The sequence below is a fragment of the Eptatretus burgeri genome, chromosome 3, assembly GCF_056783735.1.
Source record: "Eptatretus burgeri isolate ZD-2024b chromosome 3, Ebu_testis_v1, whole genome shotgun sequence".
In the NCBI taxonomy this organism is placed as follows: domain Eukaryota; kingdom Metazoa; phylum Chordata; class Myxini; order Myxiniformes; family Myxinidae; genus Eptatretus; species Eptatretus burgeri.
In genome coordinates, this window is record NC_140963.1 from 62420978 (window position 1) to 62438117 (window position 17140).

The 17140-nt window shown below is 41.4% G+C and overlaps 1 protein-coding gene across 17 annotated transcripts in view; it reads right to left on the bottom strand.

The window, feature by feature from the left end:
* LOC147030044 (myocyte-specific enhancer factor 2C-like) overlaps window positions 1–17140 on the bottom strand; it is an 81952-nt gene that overhangs the window by 20791 nt on the left and 44021 nt on the right. For all 17 annotated transcript variants that reach the window (XM_085873725.1, XM_085873731.1, XM_085873726.1 and 14 more), the window contains 2 exons: window positions 13774–13977; window positions 5934–6071 (listed from right to left, as the gene is read on the bottom strand). In XM_085873725.1, the coding sequence (XP_085729851.1) occupies window positions 5934–6071; window positions 13774–13977 (342 nt within the window). The remainder of the gene's footprint in view (window positions 1–5933; window positions 6072–13773; window positions 13978–17140) is intronic.

Consider the following 17140-nt stretch of genomic DNA (forward strand, 5'->3'; position numbering starts at 1 on the left):
GCCTAATTGGTCTCCTGGGCTATTGGGCACAATCCTCGATAGGCCACCACTGATGCAGGATACTCGAATGGCTCAATCATCCCAGCAAGCTGATGCTCATTTTGCCAATCTCAGAAGGATGACAGACTGAGTCAACCCCAACTGGTACTAATTCAATGGCATAGCAGGATTTGAACTCAGCACCCGAGGATCCCAACCCCGCCATCCTCACCATTAAGCCCACACCTGGCATAATGACCAGACCCGGTAATCTTTATATATAATATATATCATATAAATAAATATTATATTTATTTATAAATAAATATTATATATGTGTGTATATATATATATATATATATATATATATATATATATATATATATATATATATATATATATATATATATATATATATATATATATATATATATATATATATATATATACGTATATACATATACACATATACATCTATATATTATTAAAACTCTCATCTTGTGTTCAAAAAGTATCCAACCTTAATTTTTCGTGCATAAACAAATGAAGCTCGGGAGGCGTGGTTTGGTGCATGTATGTCGGCGATCCTAATTCGTATGCGTGAATATTTTCCCGCCTGCAGAAGCTGTCAGTCGCCGAGAGACCGCCGATGAGTGAGGAAGTGTAAGTGAGCGCCGTCGGATTTTCGTTTTTGACAAAATGACGGATCACTGTGGTCTCATCGCCAGTGATCACTGTGTTGAAGAAGTTGGGATCGCTGTTCAGTCTCCAGCATGTCCTGTGCGATCTCCAAACGGAGTTGCTTTTGCTCGATCATTAGCAGCTTTGGCACAAACTTCGCTGAGATTCTCCTTAAGCCCAAATCCTCAGTCACAATGGAATGAACGGATCCAATGCTGACGCCCGCCTTGTCTGCAAGTTCTCTGATCGTGATTCTACGATCCTGCATCAGCAGGGTCCTCACTTGGTCAATGACGATCTCATTTCGGGATGTTGAGGGCCTACCAGAACGTGCTTCACTTTCCACTGATGTGCGACCATCTTTGAAGCGGTTGTACCACTCTTTTATCTGTGTGGTGCCCATTGCTTCGTTCCCGAAGGCCTGTTGAATCTTGCGGATCGTTTCCACTTGGGAATCGCCAAGCTTTGCACAAAATTTGATGCAGTAGCGTTGTTCAAGTTTTTCCGTCATTTTGTCAAAAACGAAAATCCGACGGCGCTCACTTCCACTTCCTCACTCATCGGCGGTCTGTCGGCGACTGACAGCTTCTGCAGGCGGGAAAATATTCACGCATACGAATTAGGATCGCCTACATACGTGCACCAAACCACGCCTCCCAAGCTTCATTTGTTTACGCACGAAAAATTAAGGTTGATACTTTTTGAACACACCTCGTATATGTTGTTGTTCGTCTTTCGGCTGCTCCCGTTAGGGGTCACCACAGCGGATCATCCTTTATGATCCGCATACTGGTTTGGCATAGGTTTTATGCCGGATGCCCTTCCTGACGCAACCCTGGTCACCTCTTACGATATAGGGATAAGGATTGGGTTTCGCCATGATTCTGGGCTGCCCTACACCCTCTCATAGCGCGGCCCAGCGCAGAGCTCCCATCCTCAAGCGATCCTCCAACCCAAGCCGGATTACAGGCGCACGCCACTAAGCCCGGTCTTGTGTGTGTATGTATGTGTGTGTGTGTGTATATATATATATATATATGCATGTTCCCAAAATACAGCCAAAACAGTACACAATAGCGCAAAAATTTAGGGCCACCTTACTCACCATTCGCCTGCAGTGTGCAGTATCAAGTTTCGTTCAAATCGGACAACGAAAAAATTAAAAAAAATCAATTCCCAATTCAGTCAAGTCCTCTTCGGGAGAATTTGATCAATGCAAACAACCTCAGCAGTATATAGTTCGCTGGAGCTATCTTTTGCTTTTTTTTTTTCTTGAAATGATTTATTTTAAAATGTCAAACATTTTGTATGGACAAAGAACGATTTATTTTTAAACATAAAATAAACCGCCATTATGATCTAATACTGCTGTGTCCATTAATAAATAAAATTGTGTTTGGAAGATAACACACAATATTTTGTTTGACTTTCTTTTCTCCATTTTTTTTTTTACAATGACCAGCAATATCAAGTTTCGTTCAAATCGGGCAACGAAAAACATTAAAAAATAAATTCCCGATTCAGTGGAGTACTCCGGGATTATTTGATCAATGCAAACAACCTCAGCATTATAGTTAGCTGGAGCTATATATTTTTTTTCAAATAATTTTTTTTTATCAACTGCTGTCACAATGGGAACTCAACGGGTTCACGTGTCGTCTCGCATATATCTTCTTCTTCTTCTTCTTTTGGCTGCTCCCGTTAGGGGTTGCCACAGCGGATCATCCATCATGATCCGCATAATGATTTAGCACATGTTTTATGCCAGATGCCCTTCCTGACACAACCCTGGTCGCCTCTTACGACACAGGGATATGGTACACCTATTCTAACCAGGGTATACACCGGCCCAGTACACTGGTACTCACGTCGCCGACCTCGGAAGGATGACAGGCCGAGTCAACCCCCTGGTGTATTAATTCAGTGGCCCAACGGGGCTTGAACTCAGGACCTTTTGGATCCCAAGCCGCTGCCCAAACCATTGCGCCAACACCAGGCTTGGGTTGTCTAGTATATATATATATATATATATATATATATATATATATATATATATATATATATATATATATATATATATATATATATATATATATATATATATATATATATATATATATATATATACACACACACACAAAGTATTATTTTTAGCATATTCCATTGACCGAAGAGGATAAAATTTTAATTCCTGAATATATAAACCAGTGAAATTTTTTCCATGTTTTTAACCCTTAGATGCATGAGTGTAAAAAGATATTGCAAGAAAACAGCCAAACTGGGTCATTTTTGACCCACTTGTGCGTCTAAGGGTTAAATGAAATAATTTTCTGTGTTATTGATCTATTTGTGATGTGACATATTGACCAACAGAAACTGCCAAATTTGGGATGTATTATAAACATAATTAAATGTGAGGGTATAACCTTTTGCAATAATGAATCGACCTTGGGCCTGGATAATTTCATCGCTGTACAAAAGTGGAGACAATTGTGACTGTATAGACTTTAAAAGAGCCAAACATTGAACTTATCAACAGAAGAAAAGAAAAAAAATGGTGAAATTTTGACATCCCACCCTTCCCTTCCCTCTACGCTTGCTCCATTTACCTCCCCACCCTTCCCTGTATGTTTACCCTATGCACCACTATTTCCCCCAATCCTCCCCAAATTCCCTTCCCTTTCTAATCATCCATTTTACTTTTGTAAACCTGATCCCCCTGACCCCCCCCAAACTTATCCTACCAATTTGATCATCCATTGATATTTTTATATCCACACAAACATTTCACACCATTTATAATTCCTATAGATGATTTGACAGCAAAGGTACAATTCCCTGATTTGGATAAAAAGTCCTTTTTCATAGGGTTTGTAGCACGACACGAAAACAGCAAAACAGTACAGGCTGCTCATACCCATCCACCCAGATTTAAACTTGGAGTTGAACAGTTGTTGGTGGTAGTGGTGGTGGTGGTGGTGATGTGGTTGTTGTTTGAGACCCTCCCTTTCAAATGATTAAGTTGAGTTGAGAAATGCAGGATTCTTTTTTGTATCAATTGAAAGCCAAGTTTAAGAATCTGTTGCAGAGTTGCACACTTGAGAGCTTGAGTCACTTCCTGTTCTTTGTTGTGTTATTATATGACAGCTGCTCAACTGTTTGTGGAATTCTTTCTCATTCTTTGAAAGTTTTGAGAATACATTGGTGTTTGCATTTTGCTTTCACCCATTATTTTATTCAGTAAAAGGTTCTACATCATCCTTTAAATTGGAGGGCCTGAAAACCTCAATAAACAAACATGAACAGCTTATCAAGAATGCTTTTCATAACCCAAATTGTGCAAGGATTTTGTCGTTTTCTTGTTGTGACAGAGGATTCAGAATGACATTTTTTCCTCTGCGTGGTATGTTCGAGTTCTGTTAGACTTCATTGTACAAAACCAGAAGAGGTTTCCCAGGATGGACAAAAGGTGACAAACATCAGCTGTAATCCAGACAAATCGATGAGGTAAAAAAAAGATATAATTTTTCCTTCTCCATCTTCCTCTCTCATGACATCACAAGCAACTTGGGGCTCTTTTACAAGTGTGTCAATTTCAAAAGCCACCATTTTCTGTATTTATGCCCATGCCCCAAATCCCATGAAGGACTAAGCCATCTTTGGGTATTTTCACAACTAATTTGATACAACTAAGCCTCCACCTTCCCATTTTCACGAACACCAAAATAATCAAGAAACTGTATTTCAATACCATTTAATCATCTAATCAGACTAATAAACGATGGGAAATTTTCAGGCAAACATCAAATGCAATTGAATGAGTTAATCAACCAACTCAATATCCAATCTTGCCGAGCGGTTTTTTTTCGTTTATTTATATTTTCATTTATGGATGTTGTCCGACGATTCTATGATTTTTTTCCCGGTTTACTGATTTCAATGTCCATCGGCATGCAAAAGTTCAGCTTTCTGTTTCACCTGGAAGGCACCGACCTTTAATATCAGTCAGTTAGTGGTTAGAAAGAGCTTGATAGATATATAGATATATAGATATATAGATATATAGATATATAGATATATAGATATATAGATATATAGATATATAGATATATAGATATATTTTCCAATAGTACCTCCTGGCTGTAATGGTGAGCATCAGATTACATCTCGTAAGGTAAAACAGCATAATCCTCAAAGGACAAAAGCCTGTCTGCCACCAGATGATTGTTTCCACTTATGCAAACCAAGAAACCAGAAGGCATATGCGATAGAGCAAAGATAAAAATAAAAATGTGTGGAGCGTGACGAGCGCCCCCCCCCCCCCACCCCGATCTCCAATGGATGGATGTAATCCCTGTGAATGCATACACCAAAGTATCACCTCCGACCCGGCGGCTTCAGCCGAACCACTCATGTCAAAAGAGAGATTGTATGGTCACCATTGATGAAACATCAAATGGAGCCACCTATCTGGATTTCAGGCTTATTTTGAACCCAGCTAAGTCATACCGCTTCCTTACTTGATGTACGTGCTGCTTCTTTACTTAATGCTTAGCATGTAAAAAGGATGTAGCATGGACAAATAACACATATGTTTACAACCATTGCGCAGGCTTGATGGGCCTCATGACTTCCTCCCCGGGTGAAGCTCCTTGTGAAGGAACTCATATAAATCTGCGATGAAAATCATCCTTCCTATAATTAATGGACTGGTGTGTGTGTGTGTGTGTGTGTGTGTGTGTGTGTGTGTGTGTGTGTGTGTGTGTGTGTGTGTGTGTGTGTGTGTGTGTGTGTGTGTGTGTGTGTGTGTGTGTGTGTGTGTGTGTGTTACTCCTACAGTTCTGGGCCTATTACATCCAGACTTACTACAAAGGATGAACATTACCCCAATTATTGGACAGGGGTGTTTTTTATCTTTGCCGGTGGTCTTGGAGAGGGTAGGGGGACGCAAATTCTCTTTGTAAATGTGTATCATGTAGTGCCGTCTCCAGGTGGAAGAGGGTATTACAAGTCCCCACCCTTTACAATGCAGTGTTCCTATCCTCATGTTTTCCAGTGCAGTGAGGTGTTTTGATTTACACAGCAGAGGTATTTTGGAGAAGTATTTTGAATTACACATTTGAATAAGAACAACATAACCCCCCAGGCTGCTCCCATAGGGTGTGGGTGCTTCTAGTCACAATAATACAAACTAATCAAGGATGGGTGATTTTATGGTAATATAGTTTTCCTCTTGCATTAAAATTCCTTGTTACAGGTTAAGGGAAGCATACCAAAATTCGATGCTTGCGCATCATATCATCGAATTCTTCATTTATTTTCTTGTACTTTTCCTCTGTGCAAGGAGTCAGCACGTAGGCAGATTCCTGTTCAGGGCTCTCACATCCTTTGTTTTCCTTCTTGTTCAGCACCTGCCATTTCACCAGGAAACATGTGGCAGGAAGAAAAGGATAGGGGAGGCAGGAGAACATCTTCAAAAGCCAAAAACAAAATGCCCATAGCTAAAGATAGAAAAATACACACGAAGTAAATTAAAACAAAAGGGAATGCGTAGTTTGTCTAGAATATCCAGTCTCACACCTGATGGTTTATCCAGAATTAATAGTTTCTCCTTGGCAAATGGCAAGAAAGCTTAGAGGTAGTTGTAGAGCCGGGGTTCAATTCAGTGTCCAACTACAAATTGTCATCCTGGTGTTACATCATTTAGTACATGGTCCTTTAGAAGACACGTTACACCAGCTGTATTATCTACATTTAGATTGCATGGATTCACGATACAGTAGTTGTTGTTCGTCTTTCGGCTGCTCCCGTTAAGGGTCGCCACAGCGGATCATCTGTTATGATCTGCATACTGATTTGGCATAGGTTTTACACCGGATGCCCTTCCTGCCGCAACCCTGGTCGCCTCTTACGACACAGGGATAAGGATTGGGTTTCGCCATGATTCTGGGCTGCCCTACACCCTCTCATAGCGTGGCCCAGTGCAGAGTGCCCGTCCTCAAGTGATCCTCCAACCCAAGCCTCCGAGTAGCCGGATTACAGGCGCACGCCACTACGCCCAGTATTAAAGATACAGTAGTACAGTCAAAAAAATAAAATAAAATACAACCTGTTTGCGTTCACGATATGGAAGTGTTAATGATTCATGTACATTTGAAAAAGAGTAGGCCATTGTGGACTGGTACTCTGGCTATTATTCTCAAATTCCTGTTCCAGATTGAGGGTTCCTTTGCTAACATCCTGAAATGGAGTCACAAACTGTCCAATACATTCTCAGCTCCTTAAACATTCACAACTTTGGTGGGCACCCCAGTTGCTTGCCCCTTTTGGGAATATGGGAGCAGGTATTACTGCCATCCCCTTTGTGGACTTGTGCCAAACCCTAAAAATTATTTACTGGGTTTCTGTGTTATTCTGCAAGTGACACCATACAGAGGACCTCAATAATAATTGCATATCTCATTTCCACAAGGATGACAAAAAAAACAAAACATTCAATTTTTGGATGACGGTATAACCACTCAAGAGGTTAACTCGTAAACTAAAAAGAAGTTCTGAGTTGCTTGCATTTAAGAGCAGGCAAGATATCACCGGCACAATGGCCAGATTCCAAATTCCTGCGTCAAAATAACCATCGTCGAACATCAAACTTGGCCAGCCGATTCGTGAAAGACTTGGGCCAAGCTTCCCCCAGCCAACACCACAAGAATGTGGGAATAATTGTGGCCATTGAAGAAGTTGCTGCTTGCATTTCAAAATTTCTCTTGTATTACCTGGAACCTGCCATTTCACTTTTAATGGGATGGACTGGCTTTGGAATTTATTGCATGAAGAATTCTTCAAACCAACTTCAAATGATGTTCAGAGTACTACAACAGCTTGGGCATGATGGTCTGACACCATTTATGTGATGACGAGAACAAAAATAAACATCCCCGATTGTAAACAGTTTTAACAATCCGTGATAGGAACACAATTAAATGGACTCCATACATTAGTATTTTATATCATGTATCCCTGGTGTTGGCTTAATGGTTAGGGTGGTGGGCTTGGGATCCAAGTATCCTGAGTTCAAATCCAGGTGGGGTTGACTGCCTGTCATCCTTCTGATGTTGGCAAAATGAATGCCAGCATGCTGGTATGCTGTGTCGGAGTGGCGACCAGTCCAGGATTGTGCCCAATAGCCAAGGAGACTGCTTAGGCAGCACCAATGCTCTGCACAGAGTATGGTCCCAATGGATGGATGGATATCATGCCCTTTGGCGTCATACAGTGCTTGAATCCATGAAGGCATCAAATCGATGATATTCTGGATGACAGTCCAATCCAGATTTTGCCAAATGTGTCGATTTTGTTTCAGCTCTTGCATATTACTTGGCAGACGTCAGCTTTTCTACAGTTCTCAATGTATGTTCCCAAACACATCCAATGGCGTTCATGTCAGGACTCTGCGTAGCTCAGGGAACAAGCTGCAGCCCATTCCATCTCTTCCTGGCAGAGGTGGTTCTGGGTACACCGCACCATCTTCCTGCAGAAAACCCTAACTGCAGGAAGATGGACCCACGTGCCATATGTCCAGAACCACCTTATCTTTGTGTCACAGACTGTGTTTGCATCAGGTTGGTTAAAAAAGAACTTATTTTGTTTACAATCAGGGGTGGTCCTTTTATTGTGACAGGGTAATGCAAAAAGTCAGTAGCACCTCCTTTGGTGATGTCTAACATGCCCCAAATCAGCAGCTAGTAATCATCTCCCAATCTTTACACATCACAGCGTTGCAAAAAAGCGGTTGTATTTGGGAAGATTCCCATTCAAAATTGAAATGCCACTCGATGGTCAAAACGTCAGACTTGAGCCTCACTTACTGAACGGTGAAACGATGGTTCCATCAGTTTTGAATATCATCACAGCATGTTTGATATTTATTTTACCTTAAAACTTACTTCCTTTTTTACTCTCATCCTCTCCAAAAAAGTTTTATTTATTTATTTATTTTTTAGTCCTCAACTTAGAATGGCTGAAATGATCTCAATATATAAAGTCTGCAGCCGATCATCGTGTGAATTTTTGTACCATTCGGCAACAAATGCAACTTAATCTCATTTCTCGATAATTTCCGCGGCAGCAGCCATACCTGGTCACCAACAGGTTCAAATGTGAGATGGACGACGAAGCGTACTGGAAAGCCAATGGTACGATCTGTGAGCTAGTATGTGAGCTTGTCAGCATGCATCACCCACATACACCAATGTCAGAGACTCGAAACATTGAGGCAGCAAAGGGAACTGACCTGGAAGTGGGACAGTCTTCACTCAACCACTTACAGACGGTATATCCACATAAATGCCACATCACGATCATTTCAACCACAGATTAAGCAGAAGGTTGATGACTAAGGCAAGATCAAGGTTTAATGCTCATTTTCTCCTTCCACTCGAACATGATCCAAAAATGTCTGCAGAAGGTTGATGTCGGAGGATGCATGCAGAGGCTTGGATAAAAGCTTGAATAAGTCAGTGGGTCATGGATAAAATGTCACCTGTGGCTAGGTCTGATCGATTCTGGTGCAAAATTGGTCGAGTAGGACTTGCACAAATGTCTTCGTTGGTTGGGTTTTTTTATTTGAAACAGTTTATAGAGAGAATCACTGGTGCAGCAAAGATCCTGTCTGCTCAGAACCAGAAAGGCCTTTCATCCCTTGCTTCAAAACACCTTGGAGTGACTTGATCCTACACATGGCCAAGTAATCAAGATGTGAGGAGGGTCAAAGACCAGTAAAAAGGCTTGGACCCTTGAGGTGAAAGAGGAGACTTTCAAGCTCATACGAGACCGGAACATCAAATAGACTGCAGGTTGAGGATCAAAGTGGAAAGTGAACCGTAACAAGTTATAGACAGCCATATCCACTGGTTGTTTAAGCAAATATAATGTACAATATTCCTCAAAATAAAATTATCATGTTAAAGTATCGTCAATTCTTATTGGATTAATGTAGATGCCGATGCATATCAACACAATCCAGGATACCACGTAAAATCCACCAGGGGGCTTCCTGTATTCCAGGACAGACAGTTCTATTCCAAAAGCTTTATGTGCATACAGCCCAATGGCCTTCAAGGGCCATCTACATACTACGTGCAAAATAACTGGTAATTTTTGAAGGTATCTTGGCCTGAATAATGTTGTAAATTGACACTCCATGAAAAAAAAAGAGATAAAAAAGAAAATGGAAATTTTAAAGTAAGTGCTTTCATTTTGTACCGAATGGCACATGGAAAGAGCAACGGTAGACAAGTAACTTGGTGTACTGTAATGCAGGTTTGGGATGGACATGTATGCATGGGCAAAGGAGGACAGGGCACCAAGGTACATGCCTTTCCTTTACTTCCCTCAAAAGTTTCTAAAATATGATATTGCTGATGATAATAATAATAATAATAATAATAATAATAAGAGAGATGCAATCAATTGGAATACAACAAATAAAAAATAATTTTTCTAATCAGAACCCAACTGTTGCAAGCACAGGAAATAATATTTCACCAGAACACAAGTTCAGATTTCCATTCCCAGGCTTGCCGATGACAATTCCGCACTCAGCAGGTGGTCAGGGGCAACGTTTCTGTGAGCAGAGGTCGTTAGGCAGGTGGAGACATCTCACTGTGGAGATGGTGCCGTCGGCCTGACCGAACGTTGCCAATTTTGGAGCGGCTGATCGTGAGGCATGCGACGTTCCAGGCACGCACCATTGGCAGCTGTGTATGTGTCACAGGATGGCACATTCCGTATCGTGTTTTCTCCCATGCCGAGTGCCATATTGCCCCGACAAGCAACAAACATCTTCTCTTCTCACGCTAATGCTGTGTCTCAAGAATAAATAAACTTCATTTAATTCGACATACCTGGGCACCTGAACAATTCTATTCCAAAAGCGATAAAAATTTAAACTTCCGTTAAAGCTCAAGGATTTGCAGGCCACAATCATCGATCTTTTATCATGTCTTGCAGGAGGTGAATAAGTTTATCAATCCCATGAAGCCAAATTGTGGGGGCAGAGGCTGTTTCCCAGGAGTCATTTCCAACCACCTGCCCACTGACGTCCAGGCTCCGACATCTTAAGATGTGCTATGGCTAAAAAAAAAAAAAATTTAAAGGGGGGTTTTGTGCAGGAGAAAACATTTAAACATGTTGTACCTTTGATTTTTTGGGATTGCCATCAAATCCTGCAATATCGAGTTGAACCAGAAAAGAAGGGAATATTTCCACTGCTCTGAAGATAAAACTCAAAAGCGGAATTTGGTCTTATCCAGTGAGGAGACCATTGTGGAGACTGGCACGGAAAACCAGAATGTTATCTTTCTGAAGCAGGAAACTAATCATATTTGCTTTTGCCCTCTCGAACAACCCCCATGATGACTGCTTGCCAGGCCTGACCACAATCCCCATTTACACCTAGCAAACTTTCTGACCAACAGCAATCCCCTACCCCACACACTCCCCTTTACTTAAACACGTTTTACAACATGTTCTGCACTCCAACTGCTCAACTACCAAGCCAAGTACATTGGTAGTGCCACACAATGGTAACTTAGGCTTCATCTGTGCAATCCATATTAATATGCCAGGGTAAAAAAATTTAAATGTTTTTTTTTTTTAAATCAACAATCCTTGATGTAACCAAAGGCTACAACCATTAATTCTCATCACTAACCACGACTTCCTGAAGAAGATTTGATGTTTCCCAGATGCTTCCGATGTTACCAAATTCAGGAATATATTTCAAATGCAATGCGTTTGCACAACATTCTCTTCCAGGGAAACTTTCATGCAGAATCGGATTTGGTATCATCCAAAAAGCTGATCAATTTACAGCGCTCACCCCACCCTCCCCCAAAAGATTCGCAAGCCATGAGACTGCAAAATGTTCAAAATACTTGCACAGCGGGCACAGTCCTGCATTTAAAGTATCTCACCTTTGACACAATAAAACATTGTTAAGCAGCCGGAGCACCTGCCGGATTCGTCAACAGAAATTCTTGGCGAAATGTGTACAAATCAGGTGGAGATTTTACACCACTTTGGGCCAAGATTTGAATTCAAGGGATTATTGTTGCAATGAAATAAAAAAGGAACTTCAATTTTGAGGCAGAATGGACAATTTCATCAAGTGTTAAAAGACTCATTTCATCCTCCACCGACTGGTATGGGATTTCATCACCTTCGCTGTTCATTCTTGACAACCCGTACTTGGCAAGGATGGTCAGTATGCCAAACATACCTCACCATGACATGACGGAGGCCTTGGTCTTAGTGGACCGAAATGCACTGTTTTACAGGTTAAGGGTCGAGTTTGCTGTCAAACACCTGATCTCTCAATGGAATACTCTCATCTCCTCTCCCAGCAGAGGCCAGTCCTAAGGCTATGCCTTGGGTCCAGTCTTGTTTCTTGTATACATTAGTAACCTGTCCCTCCAATCTTCTGGGAAAACATTTCCAGATGACTCAACATTATAACGTGCAATTCCACACAACAATGGCTTTGCTCTGTGCCAACCTGGAAAGGATCAGATGCTGGTCTAATACTTGGAACAAGTCTTTTAACCCCCCCCCCCCCCCAAAAAAGATCTGACATCCACACCATGTCTTTCTAGAAGGATTGTCAAACTCATCAAATTCTCCATTTGATCAATCAATTACTGGAAGAATATCAGTCGCTCAAACTTCTGGACCTCACCATCAACTACGACTTCTAATGGTAAGACCAAAATATATGTCAAATCTGACCTGCAAACCCAGCTGCAGACTGGGCATCCTTTGTTGTGTCAAGTCCTTTCTTGGTAAATCGGAATTTCTCACAGCTTAGGTCTGTCTTTTGCTCAATGGAGTGATGGTCTCTCCCGCAAGATCCCACTTCACACCAGTCTCTCCTGGATACTGTGGAATCAAATGTGCTCAACATCATTGGAATTGCTTGCAAATAAGTGGAAGCATTGTAGCTGCCCATCTGTGTGACTCTCTCACTCAGATTGGTGACCTCTTTTTTTGTCATCCCTCCTTTGGTCCAGCTCATTGGTCCCCAACCTGCGGCCCGTGGGCCGCATGCAGCCCGCGGAGCCCTATACTGCGGCCCACGAGGACTTTCCAATCAAAACACATTTCCATGTAGCAATTTTAAAGGGGTTTACACAATGCCACTGCCGGCCGGTGCCGTGACCTGAAAAGCCTAATACAATGCCACTGCCGCTTACCGCCAAGAGGAATTAAATCAATTTGATTTTACCTTCCGGCATCTTGTGGCAGTATTTAAAATTAATTACACCCCGAACGGAAATTTGTTCAGAATTACAGAGCGTGAACAATCGATCGATCGAATACATATAAAATTTATTATTTAAAAAAACAACACTCAAATAAACCCCAAACGTTGTATCGATTTCTCAACACAAACTTTGTGTGACAGTATCAAGCTTCTCAATAAAATGCATCAATTTTTTTCTGGCTCCCAACATCCTTGGGAGTAGTGAATGTGGCCCGTGGGATCAAAAGGTTGGGGACCACTGGACTCTAGGTCATGTATTTTTCCAGTAACCAACCTCTGCTCCCTCCTTGTCAAAATCAAGGCTCACCACACACACACAGCTCCACTCCATTCTCTCTTCTCCCACTTGTGGAACCTCCTTCCTCAATCTGCTCAATTCCATTTTTCCCTCAAGGATTTCAAGTTGGCAATGCACATTCACTTAGGGTAATCCTACATGCTCATCCGTGATCCTTTGTGATCTTATTAGCCCTTCCCTACCTCTCCTCATCTACGTCGAGTTTACCAAGTTTCACTCTCCCACTCGTGTTGTTCACCCACTTGCTGTATCCGGTTTTATCTCTTCGCACCACCGTCAACACATTGCTTTTGACCATCTCTCTCACGTCACACTTCCATGAGCTGAGACTTTGTATAAAGAGCAAAAATGATTTTAACAGAATGGTATAATGGATCAGAAATAATATATCTAAACCTTGTTAGTGGCTCAATTTTTTTTTTTTGTACTCAGCTTCCACATTCGTTAAAAACCCAAACTTTTGCCAAATATTAATACTTCTTTTTGGAGAAAATACCTCCAGGATGTCAGAGTTTGTACGTGATTCATGTGGTTCGTTGTACTCTGTGTACTTCAGAAGTACACGGTCCATGTCTGAGCTGGCATACTGGAACAGCTTATTGGTGCTGTTAAATATGATGAGAGCTATCTCACAGTCGCACAGCACGCTCAACTCGTAAGCCTTCTTCATTAGGCCAAACTTTCGCTTCGTGAAGGTCACCTGTGAAGGTACGAAAGGTGTGGGGTACACACATGAAACTCCTCAAAGATTAATGGAAATGTGGATATTAAGCAAGTATTCCAGCAGCAGGATTTCAAATCGAAAACCATAATGGCAAAACATGACTTCATACGAGTTTGGGAAAGGACGTCCGTCATACAAAGACATATTGTAAAGGGAAGAACTACCCTTACCAAAAAGTAGAACAACAAAAAAAACAATCATAACATCCAACAAATTCTCATAAGATTTCTATCAATTCTCTTTTCTGCATTCCATTTTTGTAAAGATGTTTTTGTTTTTCACAGCTTCAAGGTCACAGTTGTGATGGCATACTATATTTTGGAAAAACAGGTCTTGGCAAACAGGAAAAGCAAGCAGAGATTTAGCTTAAAACTTTATCAGACGTCAAGTCAAGAAAAAATAATAATAAAGGTGCACGTTCGCTCAGTAGACTTTCCTCCAACAAATAAACAATTTAATAGTTTGGCCTTCCAAGGTCAAAGGTCATTCTCAGTACGAGACTAGTTTTGAAGATTCTTTCAATCAGTTGACAAGAGACACAATGAGGTGTGGTGTTATTCCTCAAATAAAAAGGAAAAAGTGTAATCCAGCAACGTCCCGATTTACAAACCCCCCATTTACAAACTTTCAATGCTACAAACTAAATAATTTGAGACAAAAAAATTCAATTTATAACCTCAGATCATGCATTACGAACTTTTACTCAACTTCAGTCAACTCAGTTTTCAACGACGAATTCACAACACGACCTCATGACCTTTTGATGAAATATTTTGATCGTGTAATTTAAAATAAACAGGTATCTCGCTACAAAACGCCACAGCGGCACTCGCTTACATCCGGGATGATGTTATATCGTTGCTTCCATCATTCTCTCCGACATGGCTATGTCATTACTTTTGTGCTGAAATGCAGTGTTAAAGTGCATTTTATTTACTCAAACGTTCTTGTGCATTATATTTTGGTACTGTACACATTCATCTATAGCTGTGGCTCCTAAAAGAAAGATAAGTGCTCAAGGAAGTGATACGAGTGGAACGAAAGACAGGAAGGTGGTATCGTAAAAAAAAGTAAACGAGAAGTTCTCAGACAGTTTGATGCTGTTTCCCACCTTATGGATATTGCAAGTGACTTTTGCCTTGCAAGTACAACGGTGATTATGAAACAACAAATAAAAGATCATGGTACGTGCTCAATATGCGACACCCTCAAGTGTCGTGAAAAAGCACCAAAACACGTGGCTCTGTAATGGAAAATATGGAGCATTTGCAAAAGAGCGTTTGTTTAGATTGAAAGCCAAACTGAAAAAAAAATGTTCCGGTTAACATGATGGTCATTAAAGAAAAGTCCAAGAGCCTTTTGGAAGATTTAAAGTGCAGTGAGGGTGAAAGTTCCACTATGGAGACTTTTGGTGCGAGTGATGGGTGGTTTTCACATTTTAAGAGGTACCATCGCTTGCATAGCTTGAAAGTGACAGTAGTGTTATAATAATAATCATAATAATCTATATATTAATACTGAAGGACCAATTTTGTGCTCCTCGCGGTCGCATCACGTTTTTCTCGGTACTATGACCTGGACTGAAAGAAACTTCGTACCTGTAAGAGTGCATCGCACATCGTGGCAATAGTCAACCTTCAACTCTGAAGCAGAATAAACACTTTTCGTTTTACATGGCGACGTGTGACGTCACCGCTGAGAGGCGTAAGGACGTCATGACATCATCGGTCATTCGCTGACGTCATTACGTCTGTCGACGACAGACCGTCACCGCTGAGAGGTGAAATTCCACTCCTCGAAAATAGCGTCTGCAATGTAAAACCCTCTTCTGCACATGCTGACTACCTCAGAATGTGAATTTGACACAAAAAATGTAACAAGAAACATTGTATCTTCTATATATTAATACTGAAGGACCAATTTTGTGCTCCTTCTAAAGGTCGCGTCACATTTTTCTCGGTACTGTGACCTGGACTGAAAGAAACTTCGTACCTGTAAGAGTGCATCGCACATAGTGGCAATAGTCAACTTTCAACTCTGAAGCAGAATAAACACTTTTCGTTGAGACGGGGGCGCGGAGTGAAGGGGCGGGGGCTGGGGATGAAGAGACGGGGGCAGGGAGTGAAGAGGCGGGGGGCAAGGTAAGCAAATTGAAAGCGGGAGATGGGGGGAAATGGGGCGGGGAATGAGTGGGCATGGGCTGGGGTGAATTAGGTGGGGTTGAGTGTGAGGGGGTGGACAGGGAGGCGGGGGCCCGGGGAATCAAGAGACGGGGGACGGGGAGTGAAGAGGCGGGGGCGGGGCCGGGGTAATTAAATTTTTGGGTGGGGGTAAGCAAATTGAAGGCGGGGGGGGGGGATGGGGCAGGGGTGGGGGATGAGTAGGTGGGGGCAAGCACACCCTGTCCAGTCCATGTCCTTCGAATGTGGTTGAGCTGGTGAGGGTGATTGAATGAACGGAATCCGTCTGTGACGGGGTTTCGGCTAGTAAGTATTATTATTGTACCTTTATATATTTTCTCCATTATTAATGAATTTTGGGGTGGAATCTTTTTGGGTGGAACACATCCCCACACTATATCATGAAATCTATGGGAAAAATCTCTCCAGATTTACAAACTTTCGATTTAATTAGTACTTTTCAGGAACGTATATTGTTCGTAAACCGAGATATTGGTGCACAGGGATATGCCAATGGAGGCCAAAAAGATAGATGCAAAAGGTGCTCCTGGACAAATACCAGTTTCCATGGGGAGGGCCGAGGAGATCAACCTTGACTGCATGATCGTACAACTAAAGGCCATGTGGAAAAAGCTTCTGTTCCACAATTTAAAGACTCTAACACAAATACCATCCGATGTGATCAATCTTTAAGTAAACAAATCATTATCATGAAAGAATTTTCCACTTCATAACAGTTAATCGAGTTCGACCCTTTAAATTATTGGGGGTGTCAAAATTGCAGTTAACCTTCATGAAATATGTCTGGGTATTGTCAATCTGGCAGGGATTCAAGAATTCTGGTAGGGTCCCAGCACATAATGTCCTATCCATTTCCTTATGAGCCAAAGAGATCTTTAACATCTAATGAGCTAGCGTATGGGGCAATTAGTATAAAGCCTACAATCTGACAAATCTTT